The sequence below is a fragment of the Corylus avellana genome, chromosome 11, assembly GCF_965113065.1.
Source record: "Corylus avellana chromosome 11, dhCorAvel1.hap1.2, whole genome shotgun sequence".
Taxonomy (NCBI): domain Eukaryota; kingdom Viridiplantae; phylum Streptophyta; class Magnoliopsida; order Fagales; family Betulaceae; genus Corylus; species Corylus avellana.
In genome coordinates, this window is record NC_142500.1 from 17,311,987 (window position 1) to 17,332,882 (window position 20,896).

Genomic DNA, 20,896 nt, shown 5'->3' on the forward strand with positions numbered 1-20,896 from the left:
ATTTTAAACATTGGGGTTCAAATTGAAAAACACCTCAAATTTCATGAGTAAAGTAAATTTTCCCCTTAAAAACATAAGTGCAAAATGAGTAATGGTGTAATTGTAAAAAAATACATTTAAAGTATGGCCGTATATCACATATATTTACTGAGTTGTTAAGCATAGGTCAAAAGATTTTTTTCTCCTAAATTTTTATTTCAGGTCTATATGTTGTTGAGATACGCTAGGACAAACATAGTTAGATGTAATTCTAAATCCTCATTTCCGCCGCTTATTCTGTAGCATTTAATTTTATACATTAACAGTGAAATGAAATGCTATGAGGTGGGGTATGTAACTAAGTAACTAACAACTCCGAGCTCAGAAGGCCTTGTTTGGTAAAAAGGTTGAAGTTGGCCTAGACACTGTTTATCACAATTTTTCAAAAAAATTAACATCAAAACATTTTCACTTTTTATATCACATCATTCACTTTTTATTATTATTCAAATAAATAAATACTACAAAACAAAACTTTTTCACTATTTCATGCGACTTTTTTCACTTTTTTATACAAAACATTCTTACTTTTTTTTACATCAATCTACATCAACTATAGTGTCGACCCATTTACCAAACACCACCTTATTGATTCCACGTAATAGAGTCTACACACGAACACACCGCCTAAACCAACGCGGAAGTTGCAAAGAAACTTCCGCTACTACAACCGCTAGTTCAAAATGTCTTATTAAATTCAAAGTGTTTTATTAAATTATATATATATATGTATATATAGAGAAAGAGAGAGAGAGAGAATAACTTATATAGGGAGGTTGCACAAAAAGTGAATTTTGTGCCACCAATAAAAATGTGACACCTAAGCTAAATTTATCAAACTTAAGTTTTTTTTTAAAAAAGCATAACTACACCAGATTATAAATAAAAATTAATTATAAATAAAAAATAAAAAAAAATAAAAAACAAAATTGAAGGGGTGGTGGCCAGCCACCCCAAATCCGGATTTTGGGTGGCTGGCCGCCACCCCCAGCCCATGGGGGTGGCTCACCGGCCACCCCTAGGCCTAGGCCGCCACCCAGATCCTGATCTGGGGTGGTTGGCCGCCACGCCCAGACCATGGGGGTGGCCGCGCAGCCACTCTCATAGCCTATGGGGTGGCTCGCCAATTCTGGTTTTTTTTTTTTTTAAAAAAAAAAAAAAAAAATTATTTTATTAGAGTGTAATCTAGTGTAGTTGAGCTTTTGTTTTAAGTATAAGTCTAATGAAATTTGCTGATATGTCAGCTTCTTATTAGTGGTACAAAATATGACTTTTGTGCAACCTCCCTATATAAGTTATTCTCATATATATATATATATATATATATATATATGAGAATAAGGCACTCGCAAACAAAGGAAGTGCAGCTTGAGGCATCCCGTTTTAGCTAACACCCAAAATGAATATTTTCACACGTTTTTCCCAACTTTTTCCGAGATTTCTGCGCCAACCGCTGCAGCCATCTCCCGACGTAGAAGCAGCCCCTCAACCACGTGGTTTGGAATTGAAAATGGTGCATAACCATATTAGCGATTGGGCTAAGATAATGGTCACCTTTTGCTTAGCATCCGCACCTGCAATGGCTCTCACATATGCCCAAATTCACTCCAAATACTCTCCAACCTTTCACGTGCTTTCTTTCTTATGCTTATTATGCTTTGCTTCCTTATTTGTTAGCAAATTCATGAATTCTAAGTTTCCTGTGATTGCCCAACTGCTAGACCTTGTTGGCATCTTTTTTGGAGTGACAGCTTTTTTCACAGTCATTACAATTCCATTTCCTATGTACCTCCAAATTATCACTTGACTGCTCTATGCCATTACTTTCCTCGCGGCTTTTGTTTCCATTTTCTTCTAACTACAATGGTACTAGTTCACTGTTTTTTTTTTCTTCTTTTATTAATAATAATAAAGCTCAAATGGAAATATTCGTCGGCTCTGTTTGGTTACCAAAGAAAGCTTTGAGCAGAAGAAATGAGATCAGATCATGTCAAGAAGAATGAAGTTTTCAGCTTATCTTGCAATTTCTATTTTCTGTTTTCTTTTCTTCCAGTTTCCTATCTACAAAACAGAGCATACCTTTTTCTCTCTGTCTAGCAGATCTCAATATGGGTTGACCGGCGGGTCTTGTGGTCTTCGGGTTGGATAAATACTTAATGGGCTGGACAGATCGGGTCGAGACATTGGATCTGGATCTTGGGGCAGGACAGTTGAAGCTTGAAGGGCCCACTAGGGGTTTTGGTCCTTTGGAGTTTTGTGTCCGATCGTTGCTTTTTTTTGTTTTTTTTTTTTTTTGTTGAACATTCAGGTTAGGTTTCTAGGTAAGTGCTGAATCAAGAACCCTAAGCCGAACCACTTTACGATGTAGCCGAAGATGTGCTGGTTTTTTTTTTTTTTAATGAAAGTGAAAGATGTACTGTTTATACGATATTAAATTATGGGTGTACCTGATAGGCTGATATTTAAAATGTGTTTTCGTTACCATTTACGATACATTTAAAAAAAATATGTTTGATGATATTAAAATTTGTACGGCCAATTATATGCTAAGGAACACTTGAAATTACGTAAACAAATGACTGGAAGGCTGACACTGTCGAATCTTCTGACCACTTTGCATCTTCAACCAATAAGATTCAAGAACCAACCAAGACTTTTCTTGGGTTTTTTTTTTTTTTTAATGAATAATCTTTACTAATTAAGGTAAAATCAGTGCTTACAGACACTCCAAATTAATCAGAAACCAGCTGCAGAACAGCAGCTAACTTCCCATCTAACTGTCTGAGCAAGCTTCTCCTCAGTTTGTATATGATTCCCATGCCTAATATTATTCCTCTCCTTCCATATATTGTAAACTGAAGCACTGAAGCATAATCTGAATAGCACAGCTTTCAATCCTTTGCCTTTCCATTCTCTCTTAACTCCTCTCTCTAAAATAGCTTCCCATTTAGTTGGAGCATCAGCTATCGAACACCTGCTTGAATTTTTAAGCCAAATTCTTTTGCAGAAACTACACTAAAAAAATAAGTGACTTCTCCATTCAATACACCTTCTGCAAAATACGCACAGCACATTCCCTCCATAGGCCCCAACTAAGCAACCGCTCCCCTGTTGAGAGACTGTCACAAGCTGACAACTATAGTCTAAAAATTCATCTCAATTATGTGCCTCTTTCGTGTTAATAGTCTGGGTTTTCTTTTATTTAGTGAAAGATGTATTGCTTTGTTCTCTTTTGATGATTTACGGTCATTTTAGTCTCTGGTGTCAGTTTTTGGGGTCCTTTGTCTTGCGTGCTTAATAATGCTGACAACGGGATATTCATTACGCACCAAATTTCTTTTGATCTCAACAAGAAAGATTCGTCGTTTTCTCAGTGCGATTTTAGTTTCAAGAATTGGGGGAGGCTCTGGTGTTGGTGGAAGATCTTGTTTCGACATTGGACTTGAAAGTTTGCCTTTTCTTTTGTGGGAAGCATCATTTTAGTTGCAGTCTAAAGTAGAGTTGGTTCATTGTTTCCGTGGAAGGTATTTTGGTTATTTGTTGGTTAAGGTACTGGGGATTACCCATTGTCATCTTCCTTGCTCATGATGAATTCGCGTACTAGTTTATGAAGTTTTGGCATTGTGGAACAATATTTTGAATTTCATGATGGGGGACATAGCGCTGGTGCCTCCTGGGCTTCGATTTCATCCAACTGATATGATATTGAGCTAGTTATGTACTATCTAAAGAGGCAAATCATGGGTAAAACTTGAAAGGCTCCGTTTTGAAGCAATTTCTGAGGTTGATATATACAAATTTCCCTCTTGGAATCTTCCAGCTACATGTTATGTATACTCTTTTGTCAACATGATTACCTTATTGTGTTTTCCCTGTATGATTTTTACTAAAATGCACTTTCTCCTTCATCAGATAAATCTATTTTGGGAAGCCCATTGGAGAAACAATATTAAAGTGGGGCTAGTATGAATTATCATTTTTCAGGGACGAACATTCTAAAATAGTTGGGGCAAATGTGTGAAAATAGTCATTTTTCAGGGACCTGCGCCTAAAATGGGGAATGTGAGTAGCCTGCTTTTGTGAAAATACTCAAATAGTCATTTAAATATTTTTAATGCGGAATGCGAATGGGAGGACACAAGCTACAATTTTTATTTTTTATTTTTTTGACATGTCTACACAGAGAAAATTAGAAAGATGGTGATTTGAATTAATAACATTCGCTTTATAAGGAGTGATCCCCAATCGATTAAGCTTAAATTTAAAGAAAGTTATTTAAATATTATTTTAAATATATGTTAAATGAAAAAGAGATTCGGTCTTTTTATACGAAAATAATGTTAAAAGAATAAGGGTAACGTTGCACTTTTGGTTCTCTTAGTTTTTGACGTTCTCTAACATCCTAACATCCCCAAAAAAGATTTGCAAAACACCCTAACATCCCAAAAAAATGTTATAAAAAAAGAGAAAAGTTTATTTGCATGACGTTTATATTGCATACATTTTCATTTACAGTGGCTCATATGTCACATATATTATATATTATATATTATATTATATTATATTAAAAGAGTTTTTATTAAACTAAAAATTTTGAGTAATTAAATATACAGATAACTACTTAAGATGAAAGATTATTTTATTTCACCAAATGTTGTATCCCTTGATGGAAGGAAGCAACGTTTCATTATGGATAAAGGTCTTGCCGTCTTGGTCTATCTATATATAAATAAGCATGTGATTCTCCACTAATTACAATATGAATGTGAGAAACAGATAGGCCAAAAACTCTTAATATATTGGGAGGGCTAGAATTGCAAATTCAACAAAAGTTTAAATATGAATTTCTTGATTATTCAATTCAAGCACTAATGCAAAATCACTAACCTCTAGCCATATGGCTAGAGGTTAGTGATTTTATTTTATGTTTGTATATGAAATATTCGCCCAAATTCTTATAATATGTTCATCCACCCTTAATTAAAAAAGAAAAAAAAAATTGTATACAAGATGAACACTATAATAAAAAAGGCATTTCTTTATATAAAAAACAATGCTAAAGAACACGCACGTCATGAATGACGTGCACACGCACGTCATGAGTCCAAGGGCAAGCCGGACCCTTACAAGCCATGGCCCCACGAAAAGATTCATTGCTCCAACTCCTGAGATGTTATAAATTCCCTTGTAAAACATAACTAGCAAGACACTCGCAACCCCCATAGGTCACCCAAAAATGAGAATTTTCACACATTTGTCCCAACATGTTCAGAAATTTATTCCCCAGCCACGTCCCCAAGTAGAAGCAGGCGCCCAACCACTGGATTTGGAAGTGGTGCATAACTATATGGTCAGCTTTTGCTTAGCATCGGCAACTGCAATAGCCGTGACATTTGCCCAAATTCTCTCCAAATACTCTCCAACATTTCACGTGGTCTCTTTCGAATGCTTATTATGCTTTGCTTCTTTCTTTGTTAGCAAATTCATGAAGCCCAAGTTTTCTGCGATAGCCCAAGTGCTCGACCAATTAGGTGTATTCATTGCAGTGACAGCTTTCTTCACACTCATTACAATTCCATTTCTTCTGTGGCTCCAAATTATCACTTGGCTGCTCTATGCCGTTTCTTTGCTTTCGGCTTTAGTTTCTTTTCTCTTCTAACTAGAATATTACTAGTTTACTGCTTATGGGAATCTCCCACGAATTTCAATCTGGGTGTTCTTTAGTTCTTCCCCTCTAACCGGGTTGACATAGAATAAGAGTTGCTGTTTGGAGGATCAAGAGTGGTAAAATCCTTTGTTGTAATCTCTATTCCAGGTCTACTCAATTAGAGAAAAAATAATAATAAAAAAAAAATATAAAAATTTAGAAAAGTGGGCCATTATATGTTTAACAATTTGTTTTATGCTTTAATGAATGGATCGAAGCCTTTTAACAGCCACTTAAAAAAGAAAAAGAACAATAAAAAAAAAAAAAAAAAAAAAAGGGGCCTGTTGGGTAATTATTCTATCTTATCATGCTCTAATAATTAATCGGTTCAAAAAAATTACGGCAAATGAGCATGTATGCCTTTTTTATTATGATTATTATGATATTTTTATTAGCATCGAAGCCTTTTTATTATTATTATTATGATCTTTTTTTTAGTACAAGTTTAGGATTCAGATATATAAAAATAAAAAATAAAAGTTATATAAAAATAATTACGGAAATGAGTACATATATAGACCATTCTCCAATGTCAACGCTTGGTCAGAGACTCAAGAGCACTCGGGCAGCAGTGGGGCCTATGTGTTTGCGGGTCTAAATTTCTAATGACAGGATTTTAATGATTAGAATAGCTTAAAAGAGAATAAAAGTTATCATTATTGATAACATTAAGACTGTGATTAGGATATAAATATTAGAGATAATATGATATCATTAGAAGTGATTTATTTTTTTGATAAAAAAAAAAAGAAGTGATTTATTTTTAATAAATTTAAGTGTCTAATTTGATATAGTGGTAGTATGGGAGACTATAATGTCATTTTTTTAAATTTGAAGGTATAAGTGTAAAATTAATAATAGTTTAAGAGGTTAAAGTCTATTTTTTCCTTCCTTTTTTTTTTTTTTTTAGATTCTTATTGGACAAGATGGTTGCCCTAATGACAAAAAAATTGACATCAGGTTATTGTGTTTCTTGGACCTATTGTGTCTCATTCAAGCACAAAATTAGAAGTAATTTTATGTCACCCAAAAATAAGGTGGCTCTTAAAGTCACCCTTTGATCAAAATTCAATAATGATCAATCACAAGGCTAATGGTAATTTTAAGAGCCACATCATTTTTGGAGGGATATAAAAATAACATAAGAAGGTTTTGTAGCATTATTACAGAATTAAAATATAAAGCGTTAGTCAATGCCTTAGCCAAGCTCATTTGGACTCAGTCCTTAGTCCTTACTCAGTGAGCTTTTATCAAACACCAATCTTACACTGTGATAATATTAGCGCAACTTATAATTAGTTGTGAGATTACCTCACAACGAATCCCATTTTTCATGCTCATACGAATTAAGTATATCTAAATAGATTAGTTAGAGACTAAGTTGCAGCTAATTAAGGCATATTTGATGTACATTTTCTGTCTAGCAAGGATCAGCTTACTGACATTCTCACCAAGCCTCTTCGTATCCCAGAGCTTTCTCATTCCTCAATTCCTCACAGTCGAGTTTATAATTAAGGTTATGGGAATATCTTTCGTTCGGTCATGGCGTAAATGACCTAGTTTAGGCCCACCAACCAAAAAAGGACAAATCAGCTTATTTCAACTTACAAAATGAACTTAGTTATACCATATTATACCACCTACTCTTAAAATGAAACCCATCATTTCTCTCTTACAAAAAACTCAGTTTCAAATTTTCACACCCACCGCCCATCCGGCCAGGACAGGCCGCCACCCACAACCAGCACGATCCTTTGCCCAACCGGCTTCGAAAATCCAACACCGCCCAGCTCACCGCATGGCCGGTGCGGGCCGTAATCAGTACCCACTGGTTTAGCACCAAATTTAGGATGATCGAATCCCTTTAGGGTGATAGAATCCTTAAAGGGTTCACCTTTTACCTCTAGGCTTTAGTTTTGAATCCAGAAACGGGTTTTGAGGCATTAGCACCCACCGCTAATGTAACATCCCGATATTTCTTTTCTTTTATCTTGTAAATAAATTGAGTGTTACGCTGAAATAATCTGATACAGCGGAAAATCTGAAATTTATCAATACAAAACAATACTCTTAAAAATACTTTTCTTTATACAAAATACCCATAATTATGCCAAACAAGGCATTTATACAAATCTATCTGACTGTATAAACTTTATACAAACTTCACAAACTTAGAATCTCTGTACATCTCAAATATGAAGCTCTAATCACAACTGCATAATTACCTTGACTTGCCATACCTGCAAGTACTACAAAAACTGTAAAGTAATGAGTCAATTGATTCACTATAAATCATTTTTAAAGCAATTATATCAAAATGCCAGGCATTTAATAAAACTACAAATATCTGTATTATTGAATATCAATATCACTCTTAGTAAGTAATAATACTTACAGTGGATTACATGAATGGATCATCATAGGTAATTACTTGTTGAAACCCATTCTGTTTCACACAGTTTCTCTTTCTTTCAATATCTCTCATTGTCTCTATTTCTATATTTCTCTTACAGTCTCCAAAAACTCCCACTCAATCTCGCACGTTCTACCTCCATCTCTCTTAGCTCTCTCTCCCTTTCTCAGTTTTGCTCTGATTCAACTAAAGGGAGGAGAATAAATAAGCAAAGAAACAAAGAAAGAAAAGAACAAAGTATTAGTTAATAATTCAAAGAAGGAGAATGAGTGGGGGTGGGGCTACTGTGAAGAAAATGGGGAAAGGAGAAGAAAATAAATAGGAATTAGGTGGGTTGGTCGGCAAAGATGTGGAGAAAAATAATAAAAAGTAATAATAAAAGAAAAGAGAAAGATAAGGTGATTATGAGCAAGTATTGCAGGTTAACTCGCATTTTAAAATAATCTGTCTATTGTTCTCATTTAATCAATCACCAACTATTATAATTATACTCCAAATTCTATTAATCAGCCATCAATTATCATATCTCTTAAATCACCCAATAAAATAATAAGATATAATCTCAAATCATTATCATATAATCTAATAAATTCCTCAAGAATAAATATCATTACCTAATCATCATCAAATAAATATATCTAAAATAAAACTTTTAAAATTTGAGGGCGTTACAGCTAATGTAAAAACAGGTTTTGAGGCATTAGCACCCATCGCATTAGCATTCCCTTAGCAGGAGCAGCGATGGTGAACCGTCGGAGTAGCTTGGCAGAGCTGGGCGGGGTGTGGCTTGGTAGAGCTGGGCGGGGCGGCGTCTCTGCCTGGGAGGTGCGTGGTCTGGGCAGTGAAGTTTAGGAAATTTTTTAGGTTAAGCTTTTGTTATTTGGGATATTATCGGGGGAAATTTGATGTTTGGGATATGACCTTGTACAACCAAACTTATTTTGTAAGTTGAGATGATCTGAGGTGGCAGCATTTCTGCCTTGACCGCATAGCAGCACCTCTCCTAAGGTTATACAATTACACATACAAGCACTACTCTACACATTGGGTAGGCAGAATCATACACAAACACCGCTTATTATAAGACAAAATACACTACTTATTGAGACCAGCATGTTGAGTATTATTATATTAAACCTCATTGTCCACCAAGACAGCTCACTGAAAAGAAAAAGATTATTTTAGAATATTATTTATATGAGGGACTTGATATCATCAGCTATGTTATGTGCATAGGTGCTAGCTCCATAAAACCCTCTTCTTGATAGTCCAATGCAGCAATGGCGGAGTCATAAACTTATTATTGTAGGAGCCAAATTAAAAATATGATATATACACTTTAAAATAAAAAATGAAGGATTTTCAACTACAACCGTTAAGTTTTCACTACTAGAGTTTTATAATGATATTCTTTAGCAATCCTTTAAGATTTGAAGTTTCATCATTAAAATCTAATTGTGTATTACTTTTTGAAATGTCAACTTCTTTTCTATTTGAATAGATAGTTTTTAATTTTGACGTTGTGATTCATGAACCTAAATTCTTAAATTTAAATTACAATTACATAAGAGACAACCAAATTGATAAACAACAAATAAACAATCATAGAGTAGAAACAAACACGTACATACACGTGTATATATATATAAGTAATCATGGAATAAATTATATACATCGTAAGCATTTACTTTTTTGCTTTGATTATGAACATTTCCCTCTTTTTTTTTTTTGTTTTTTTTTTAAAAAAAACATATATCTTTCGAACTTTACTACAAGCTAATTTTATATTAATCTTTTAATATTCTCTAAATAGTAAATAGTGCTTGATTGGTGATGCAACCAAAATAATATATCATTTTTGCCTTATTTACTCACTAGAAAAAAGAAGATGGTTACCAATAATTCAATAAAAAACTTTAGAGTGATTAAAAAAAAAAAAAAAACACTAATTTTCAAAAGACCAAGTAAGCCTTGCTGAAGTGTTGATTAAGTGATTAAATTTACATCTTCTTATCAGCTTAAGCTTTTAGAATAACTGTTAATTTTACATCGTATCAGAGCCAAAGGTTCTAGGATCGAACCTTGACTCGTCAAATCACCACCATTTAAATTAAATATTCCACGTGTTGGGTTACCTATTAAAAGAGAGTTTGAGCCTACACGTGAGGGGGAGTGTTAAAGTATTGATTAAGTGATTAAATATTTTACCTATTAAAATGAAGTTTGAGCCTATACGTGAGGGAGAGTGTTAAAGTGTTGATTAAGTGATAAAATATTTTATCTCTTCTTATCAGCTTAAACTTTTAGGATAACTGGTAATTTAACACGCCTCACTTAAAACTTTTTTTTTTTTTTTTTTTTAAATGACAAATATGTAGGGAACTACTGGATCCTCTCCAGTCCATTAAATGGACTGGAGAATATCCAGTTAATGGTTAGGATCTCTTTAAAGAGATCTTGAGGCCATAAATAGGACATATGTCCCATTAATAATAATAAATAAATATATATTATATATTTTTTTAAACAAATTATAAAAAATTAAAGGGTGGCCGGACCACCCCAGTTGGGGCTGGGGGTGGCTTCGGCCGTCCCATGGCCCTTGGGGGTGGTCTGGCCATCCCCAAGGGCCATATCTAAAGTCAGACCACCCCCAAGGGCTCTAAGGTGGCTTGGGCCACCACAAACCGGCTGGCCTGTGGCGGTAGAACTCTAAAAAAAAAAAAAATTTGTTTGGCCCTTGGGGGTGGCCAAACCACCCCCAAGGGCCCTGGGGTGGCTTCGACCACCTCCTATGACTAAGATGAGGTGGCCAGCCACCCCTTATTTTTTTATTAATTTATTTTTATTTTTTTTAATTTGAAATATTATTTTTTTTTTGTAGTGGAACATGTGTCTTATTTGTGGGTATATGATTTCTAAGAAGAAATTTTAGCCATAAACTGGATATTTTACAATCCATAATTGACTAGAGAGGAACCTATTCCAATATGTAAGGCTGTAGGGGTCATTTTCAAAATTTTCCTTAACTATAAAAAATAAATAATTAAAAGACCCCCACACGCCGTAACGTGGCTCCACCAGTTGCAGTATAACCCATTCTTTCCCGGATTCGGAACCCCTCCGATTTTAAGAAATATGAGTTTCTCATATTTCAAAATTCTGACCGTCAAATGCATCTAACGATTCAAAAAATGCCAGATGTTTTTTGTCTTACGGAGGAGCACGTTTAAATTTTAATATAAAAAAACCTTCATTTTCAAATTTCAAAACAAAAAAACTTTCTCCTTCTCTCCCTCCTTTCTTCCTTAAGCTGGAAAAAAAATCCCAGCTTCACCGACCCAGACGACGGGGAGGCAGCTAAACGCATCGTCGCATGGGTCCTTGAATCGCGCCGAGTACTATGTACAGAGAGAGAGAGAGAGAGAGAGAGAGAGAGAGAGAGAGAAAGGAGAGAAATTAGTGTGGAAGAAGAGAAAGGAGGAGGAGAATCAAACAAAAATGCAGGTATATCTCTCTCCCTCGTTATTTTTCCCTCATCGCACTGTTACATCTTACTTCCTCTTCTCTGTTTTTAAATTCGAATTTTGAAGATACCCATGAAGGTTGTGGTGCCTTTGAGATACCCATTTGGCGATTTTAGTTAAATTTCCTAAAATTTCTGAAAGTTTAGGTAGATTATGAAAATTTTGAATAAGACCGAGACCCCTTTTCTTTTGAGAATGTACATGTTCATTGATTTCTCCTGCCTTTTCTTTGTTAAATTGAAAAAGTTTGTGATGGAATTGGGTGGTGGTAGCAGCAGATGAAGAGAGTGAATGGTCGGGTGAGAAAAGTTACAAAGTTGACATGGTGGCTGGTCGTGTTCTGGATTTGTAGCTCAGATGTTTGTCAAAATGCCTAACTGACCTATAGTATCGTTTTTTCTATGGATGATGGTCTTTTCTGGCTTTACTATGTTTTTGGTTGACAATTAGCAAATCTTTTCTGGCTCTAGTATTTGTGTTTGGCTGGTAAGATTTTTTACCTCACTCGTAGCACATATATCCTGTCCAATACATGAAATGCAAAATTTTGCGTTGCGATACACCTCATCTAACCAAATGAACCCATGGGACAATTTCGTATTACTGAATTTATTTTAGAGTCAGGAGCTTTATCTTTATTTGAAATGAAAAATGGTCTACATCTAAAATCCTGATCTATTGTTAAGCTATTGATAACTATTTTGTACTTACATTTCCATATTCATTCAGACAAAGTAGGTCCAATAGGGGTTCTATTTTGCGCGTGCCGGGCAGTAAGAAATCTCACACGTGCATGCGTTAAGCTGCCTCCTAATCCAGCTAGTGTAACTAGGGCTTTTAAGTGAGCGAAGCGTCTCGCGAGTAAGTTCGGGCTCGGCTCGTGCTCGACTCAAATATTAAATGAAGCACTTCATGAACACAAATCTTAGCTCGAATATTAAACGAAGCAAGCTCGGCCCGACTCGGCTAGGCTCGTAAGCAAGCTCGTATAAGCTCGTGTATATATATAAACTAAGTAATACATAATTAATTATAAATCTCATAATTATTAAAATCTTAAAATTGCATTTATATTTAAGCGTTAGAGAATGAAAAATTCTAAACCCTTCGTGATCAAAGAGAGAGAGAGCAATTATTAAAAAGACCTCGATTAAATTAGAGCAGACCCAAACGAAAGGAAGAAGAATCAAACAGAAACTATTGAGGGAGATTGCAGAAGGCATAAACTATTGAAGAATCATACAGACCCAAACACTATCACTACCTGTTTGATGAGCGAGAGTGAGAGAGTGGGAAATGAGAGTTCAGGTGGAAGATACGCTGTGACTGGTGAGGGGGATTGAGAGAGAGACGTTGAAAAAATAGTTTTTTATAGGGGGCCTTGTCTCAATGCAGTCTGAATGCAACCTATTAACTTGTCCCACATTGTTAATAAAATATTAATCTCTAAGTTTGCTTATCTATAAAATGATGCATATCTTCTCTCTTTGAAACCAAATGCCTTGCTGTATTGACTCAGGTTCCATACTCGACTAGCCAGGTTAAGCAAATACTCATATGCAAACTAACTTCTTAAGCCGTTTAAGAGTACTTAAAGTTAATTTTTTTTTTTAAAACAAAAACATTAAATATAAGAGCCAGCTCGCGAGCTGGCTCGGCTCGACTTATTATTAGCTCGAGCTCGATTTTTTTGGCTCGCCTTTGAGCTCGAGCTCGAGTTAAATTAAAACGAGCCAAACCTGAATAAGGGAAGCTCGCTCAAGCTCGGCTTGTTTACACCCCTAAGTGTAACAGGTTATGAAGTCCAAGATCAAAATAGAGCAGCACATGTTCTAAGTTCAAACAAGGCCGATAGTGTCGAAGATCAAATTGTTCTATCAGATGATGATAGGGTATGAAGGGATTCAAGTTCAAATACTACATTACAAAACAACTGAATTCAAAATGTTGTTTATCTTCTCGTGAACTGATAGAATACACTTTGAATATGTAATCGTGTATTATAACTTATCTCAAACTCTCAACTGTAAATGTTATAAATTGATCGATTCAAAACATGGTTTGATCATTTTGATCAACAAATTCATCACTTAAATGTCACATTATAAATAATGAATCTTCAAGAATTGTGATGTCAATATCTTGTTACTTTAACAGTAGCTTTGCTTCTATTGGTCCATTATGAATTGATCATCGGTGTAGCATCATGAGAAGTTAAACAACACTTGTTGCTTTTAGTGAATAACTTGTTGCTCTGGGTGTTATTAGTAGCAACATCGAAACTGGTAGGTATTTTAACAATGTCATCCCACATCAAAGTGGAACTCTCCTGCAAAACATTACACTACTAATTTAGCTTTAGGAGTCAATATAACACCATTTATTGCCCACAAGACAGGAGAATACAAAATCCAAGCAAACAAAAGAGGCAAATAAGCATGCAATTTTCAAAACAATACCATAATTCGGTCAGTATTTTTGACAAAAATCTTACCCACAAATCCAAAACACAGCCAGCCACCATGGCAACTTTTTCACTTTCCTCACCCAACCGTTCCCTCTCTTCATCTTCTGCTGCTACCACCACCCAATTCCATCACAAATTTTTTAACGCCAGGAACAATAGGCAAGAGGAAATTAAATAAACAGGTACATTCTTATAAGAATTTCTCTGCCGCTTTGATTGCATTAAAAGAAGTTGTCATTGAGCAATTGACATAGGTGTCAAACTTTCAATTGTCGTTCCTAAAGTTGTCATTGGAAAATCAGTGAAGATTTTGCAACCAAAATTTGCTGAACAAAGAAAGTACTACAATGGGCCACACCAAAAACATCCACAAACGGAAAGACAGACATCAAAATTCTATGTAAATTCTTCTCCCAACCATCAACAACACAACCAACTAAATGAGAGATCCTTTGACAAATCAACATAATAACCCACTGAATTCCATTTACTTTTCGTGCCTTAGAAGTTAAAATAACTTTCTTTTTATGGGATGAAGATGCAGGCCATATATCAACAATTACAACAAAACTCAGCCACTCCAACAAGGAGGGAACCAAAAAAAAACATCTAACAGCGAAGAATCTATACATCAATAAGTTTTACAAAACTTAACTACACACACCAATATGCACATCGTTCCAATACTACCATCAATCCGATTTTCCAAGAAAATCTTAGAAAATTTTGAAAACACCCATTGAACAGTACCAAATCAGGAAAGAAAATGAGTGTCGGTCATACTAAAAATTTCCATAATCCAACCAAACTTACAAAAATTTTAGGAAATTTAGCTAAAATCGCTTAATGGGTATCTCAAAGGAACCACAACCTTCATGGGTATCTTCAAAATTCGAATTTAAAAACAGAGAAGAGGAAGTAAGATTTAACAGTGCGATGAGGGAAAAATAATGAGGGAGAGAGATATACCTTCATTTTTCTTTGATTCTCCTCCTCCTTCCTCTTCTTCCACACTAATTTCTCTCTTTTTCTCGCTCTCACTGAACATAGTATTCGGCCCGATTCAAGGACCCATACGACGACGCGTTTAGCTGCCACCCCGTCGTCTGGGTCGGTGAAGTTGGGATTTTTCTTCCAGCTTGAGGAAGAAAGGAGGGAGAGAAAGAAAGTTTTTTTGTTTTGCGAATACTTCACCGAAGAGCTCCAACTTCCACCCGTTTTGAAATATTCCTTAAATTTTAAAATTTTTCAATTTAGTTTGTTCTCAATTTGGACATCTCTGTTAATTTTAGCTGTTAAAAATACAAAAAAGACTAAAATATCCTTAATTTTTGTTTTTTAAATAAAAAAAACGTTTTGGAAGTTAAATTTTTATACAAAAGTTAGGGGTATAAACGTCATGTAACGTTTAAACTATGGCGAAAGGGTCCAAATTGATAGCAATTGAAAGTTCAGAGGACTAAATTGAGAGATTTTGAAATTTATAGGGGTTTATTAAATCGGGTGGAAGTTCAGGGGTCTTCAATAAAATTTTCCCGTTTGTTTTTAAAGTTGAACGTGAAGGTTTTTTTGTTTTAACATTTAAACGTGCTCCTCGATAAGACAAAAAACATCTGGCCTGTTTTGAATCGTTAGATGCATTCAATGGTCATGATTTTAAAATATGAGAAACTCATATTTCTTAAAATCAAGGGGATCTTGTTGAGATAAAATAATTATAGGATCACAAATAAAGTATAAAAATAGTAGAATAGTAAAACAATAAACAGTTATACAAGACATCAAGATTTAAGTGGTTCGGCTTAACAAGCTTATATCTACTGGCGAAAACGATCCATAAGAAATTTACTAACAAAAAGATGAAGTACAAATAAAACCACTCGAACCTAAAAGCTCCAATACACCCAGGTTCACAAACACATAAAAGAGAATCAAATACAAAAGATTCTCCAAGAGCTTGCTATCCCTCTCTTTTTTCTCCTCACAAAAAGGAGCTACTGCCCCCACACGGAGCTGCACAGACACTCGGCCCAAATGACACAGAAGGTGAGCCTTCAACATATATAGACTTAAGGCAGCCAAGTGCTTAATGGTGAAGTAATGAAAGTACTTCACAGTGAAGTAAATTTCTAAGGCTAAGAAGAATGCTTCTCCATGAAGCATTCTCGCAATAGGCAAAATACACCACATAACAGCAACCAATAGAAAGAACAAAAGCTGGGGCCCACGTAAGACTTGAACAAGTCACTTTCCAACCGATCCGAATCCTTCTTTTCCTTCCGTGGTTAGGGTAACTCGGCTTTGGAAGCCCATAATCGTTCAAAAGATAATCATCCCCCTGCTCCAATTTTGGACTTAAATAAATATCGATTTTTCTTATAAAATGGACTACGTACGTACAACTTTATAACATATTTTTCTTCAAAGATATATATATATATATATATATATATATATAATCAAATAATATATAAATATATATAGGTTTACCTAAGAGCATTCCGAGCAGATTCTTTATGGAAGATGATTCTTTCCAGTCTATTTTGAATTAGAGAATATTTAATTAATGGTTAGGAACTCTTTAAAAAAATCCTAAGGCCATAAATAGAATATCTGTCCCATTAATAAAAAAAATAATAAAATATTATATATTTTTAAAAAACAATTATAAAAAAATTAAAAGGGTGGCTGGCCATTCCAAGGGCCAGATGTAAAAATAAAAAATAAAAAATCCGTTTGGCCCTTGGGGGTGGCCCAAGCCACCCCAAACTGGCTGGCCTGGGTTGGCTTCGGCCACCCCATGGCCCTTCGGGGTGGTTCGGCCACCCCCAAGGGCCAGATCTTAAAAAAAAAAAAATAATAACTAAAATAATTTGTTTTGGCCCTTGGGGGTGGCCGGACCACCCCCAAGTGCCATGGGGTGGTCCGGCCACCCCTGGCCAGCCATTGGGGTGGCTCTCAAGCCACCCCTAGCTAAAATGGGGTGGTCCGACCACCCCTTATGGCCAAGATGGGGTGGCCAACCACTCCTTATTTTTTTTATTAATTTTTTTTTTTTTTTTGAAAACTTCACTTTGACACTTTGAATTTCCACTCGATTTTACAAACTCCCCTCTGAACTTTCAAATATCTCATTTTGGACTTTTAAACTTTCAATTACTCTCAATGTGAACCTCTCCGTCATATTTTAAAACGTTACATGACATTTATACCCTTAATTTTTATATAAAATTTCAACTTCCAAAACGTTCTTTTATTTATTTATTTTTTTTAAATGAAAATCAAGGAGATTTTGGCCTTTTTGTATTTTTAACAGCTAAAATTAACGGAAGGGTTCAAATTGAGAGTAATTGAAAGTTCAAGGGTCCAAAATGAGACATTTGAAAGTTCAGGGAGTTTGTAAAATTGGGTGGAAGTTCTGGGGGCTAAAGTGAAGTTTCTCATATTTTTTTTAATCTAAAATATTATTTTTTTTGTAGTGGGACATGTGTCCTATTTGTGGTGTAAAATTTCTAAGAAGAAATTTCAGCTATGAACTAGATATTCTCCTGTCCATTATGAACGGGAGAGAGTCTTATTTCATTCCCTATAAAAGAATCTGTTCTCTAAGTTTATAAATGAATTCTAAACATTAAAATTACAATAGTAAAACCCAAAATATTGGGTTCCATTATTGGAATCCTATTCCTTCCCGGTCCCTAGCATTGCTCGTCGGGGAGACTTGCTTCACAAGTCTATGGTGGCCCCACCACGTGTCTTATTCGTCATGCACCACATCATGTTGTCTCTCAATTATTTTGTTTTGTTTTCTCGATTATTATGCTTTGGCTCTTTCATTGGGTAGCTTTTGACTAAAAAAGATATATATAAAGCGGTCATTCTGTAATAAGAGATAGAAAGTGGCAGCGACTTAAAGAGAAGAAGAAAAACTTGAGTTGCAGAGAAGAAGGCAGCGTGTTTGAGTGAGTATTCACCATTTTTGTTTCAGTTTTTTTTTTTTTGAAAAGAGCTTAGAGAATTTAGAGAATTTTTCTCGTGAGATTTAAGTTTTTTGAATTTGAGTGTTTTTGTCTTACTCTTTGTACCCTACCTATTTTGTTACCGAGTCTCTTTTGGATCGTCTTCATGGATGTAGGCAGACTTGTAAATTCGAACTATTTAAATCTTAATATCGTACGATATCGTGTAGTGTGTGTGGTTGTGTTATTTTTTATTGTGCACTTTCTGGTTTTTATTTATTTATTTTTATCTTGGAATATGTATTTGTTCCTACATATTTTTTTCTTTCGCCGATTGAAACGTAGATTCTGTGCTTGAGTTTGATTTGTTGTTGCATATGGGGTGATTCATCGATGGTAATATTGATCATCATGGCGGTGTTAGGCAGTGGCGGAGCCACGTTAAGCTTTGGCACCCCAAAGATTTTTTTTTTTTTTTTTTTTTTTTAAATATTCTTTCTTTTTTCCTACGCAAAGTTTCACACTGCCCCCAAAAAATTAAAAAAAAAAAAAAATTCTTTTTCTTTTCTATAATCTAAGAGTTCTTGTAATTTGGATGTTTTGGTTATTAAATGTCAAGAATATTGGTTGTTAGAATTTAATACAATTCTAAGCTCAATTTCTCATTGTAATTAAGTACCAGTGATTAGAAAAAGAAGAAAAAAATATAAAAAAGTAACAATTCATTACAATATGAAAAAAAAAAAAAAAGTTCAGCGCCGCTACGATATGAATTGTCTTGCTCCACCACTGGTATTAGGTTCCTTTTCTTGAGACGTTGATTGAGTGGAACTTAATGTATAAAGTTTTGAATCTTTGATGGTTGAGAATCTTTAGAGTAGATCATTCCTGCAGCTATAGTTCCAAAATTTTAATCTTGCTCATAGTTATAGTGAAACTAGTTCGTGGAGAAGTTGTTAGGACCAGCTGCAGACAACCGGGTGGATTTTGGATTTTTTTTTTACGGATTTCTAAATATTATGTAGTAGGATCGTTGAAATTTATTTATAATATGCTGTTTGATTCTTTAGTTGTTGGTAAAATATCCTAGTAGATGGTCATTTTGGTAAGAAGATGGCAAACAGAATTTCTAGCCATAATTGTTTGTTGTTATTGTTTCATATAATGGTCGTTTAATTGGTTCTAATGCCTAATCTCATGGTTGCAGCATATATTTTGGTTTGCATCCTAAGCTTTGGGGGGGTTCATAGCACTTAGAAAATGCTGGGAGGCAAAAAAACAGATACAAAGATAGAAATGAAGTCAAGTAGAAGTAAAGCTTTAGTGGAATATCGAGAAGGTAAAGTGCATCTTTTAACTGGTTGTAAATTTGTAATGCTATTTTTTCCCTAATAACTATATAGGAAAATGGAAAGACCCTGAAAAAAGTGATAACGTTAGAGCGCACATCATATTACATAAGTGAACCGCTTCCTACTCGTCACCCATTTTCTCATTCATTCGGATGAAGAGCGGAAAAGATCCATTATAATCCTATGTTTTGATTGTTATTGTTGGAGTCCAACCTCAAAAAGTGATGTTCATTTTTTCACCTCTTGCTTGATTGCAGAGAAAAAGTGCAAGAATGAGCAGTACAAAAATTACTACAGCAAGTCGTCTGGAAAACAGTTGCAACATCAAGCTCGTAGTTTCACTCTTCATAACTCCACTGTCACTTATGGCAATGCCGATGGATCATATATATCTTCATCCAGGACTAGAATGACAGGGAGTGAGGGAGTAAGTGATCTTTAAGGTTGATAACATGTTCAATTTGTAGGTTGGTTCTGTTTCTTAATTTGACTTTGTTGTGGAGCAGGTGACCTTGGTAAAAAGCAAAGAAACTGAGACTGCTATAAGGCAAGGAAAACGCATCAGCTCTGAGACAGCTACAAGGCTAGGACAACTGAAAATCTCTGATACTGCTACAGGGTGGCAAGCAAAACGCAAAAGCTCTGATACTGCTACAGGGCAAGCAAAACCCAAAAGCTCTAATACTGCTACAAAGCAAGCAAAACCCAAAAGCTCTAATACTGCTACAAAGCAAGTAAAACCCAAGATATCTGGGGGACTTCATAATAACAGGTATTTATTGCTTCACTTTTTTTAGTCTGAGCTTTGTGTATATAAGATCAAAAATTGATATTCTACTTGTGGTGGTGACATTTTGTAGGGCCACTGCAATCTCAATGAAGGTATGTAGACATAGTATATTTTTTGGGGTATATTTTTTTGCACATAAAAGAGAAATAACCAAAAGCTTTGGATTGGAAAATTTTCAGGTGAAGATAATGAGCAGATGATCACTCGTATGATTTATATGAATATGACAATGATTATTATCCGTGAGGTTGACTAGAGGCGTCAACTTTTGAAGTGATAAGTCAGTTTTAGATGTTAATTTGCAGCATGTGGCATCTTTTGGAGTTGTAAAAATGATATGGTTTTAAGTTAAATACTCTTGAATATCTATGAAATATGGTTTCAATATTAGTGCTCTGGTATGTTTTATGAGTGAGATTGTGGTTTTAAAAATAAAAAGAAAAATTATACTCAGAATCTTTCTCTACAAGTGTAGAGAAAATTTAGTAGTGATACATATTCATAAAAGCTGGGTCATTATTTGTAACTCAACCATAAGTTAAATTTGAAATCTAAACCGAATTGGAAAATGCCCTAATTTGTTTCATCTTCTCTCCTCTTTATATGCATATTTTGAAGAAACTTTGGATTGTAAGCGGATTG

At 34.8% G+C, this 20,896-nt stretch overlaps 1 protein-coding gene across 2 annotated transcripts; it reads left to right on the forward strand.

Moving 5' to 3' along the window:
• The first annotated feature begins 18,006 nt into the window (after positions 1-18,006).
• LOC132166189 (uncharacterized) lies at positions 18,007-20,644 on the forward strand. 2 transcript variants are annotated; one of them, XM_059576965.2, is made up of 6 exons: positions 18,008-18,115; positions 19,320-19,451; positions 19,722-19,891; positions 19,971-20,236; positions 20,325-20,346; positions 20,434-20,644. In XM_059576965.2, the coding sequence occupies exons 2-6, from the start codon at positions 19,373-19,375 to the stop codon at positions 20,452-20,454; spliced, it is 558 nt and encodes a 185-aa protein (XP_059432948.2). In that variant the 5' UTR covers positions 18,008-18,115; positions 19,320-19,372; the 3' UTR covers positions 20,455-20,644. The 2 variants fall into 2 exon arrangements, with proteins under 2 accessions (XP_059432950.2, XP_059432948.2); XM_059576967.2 differs by lacking the exon at positions 20,325-20,346 and having other exon boundaries at positions 18,007-18,115.
• Positions 20,645-20,896: the final 252 nt, after the last annotated feature.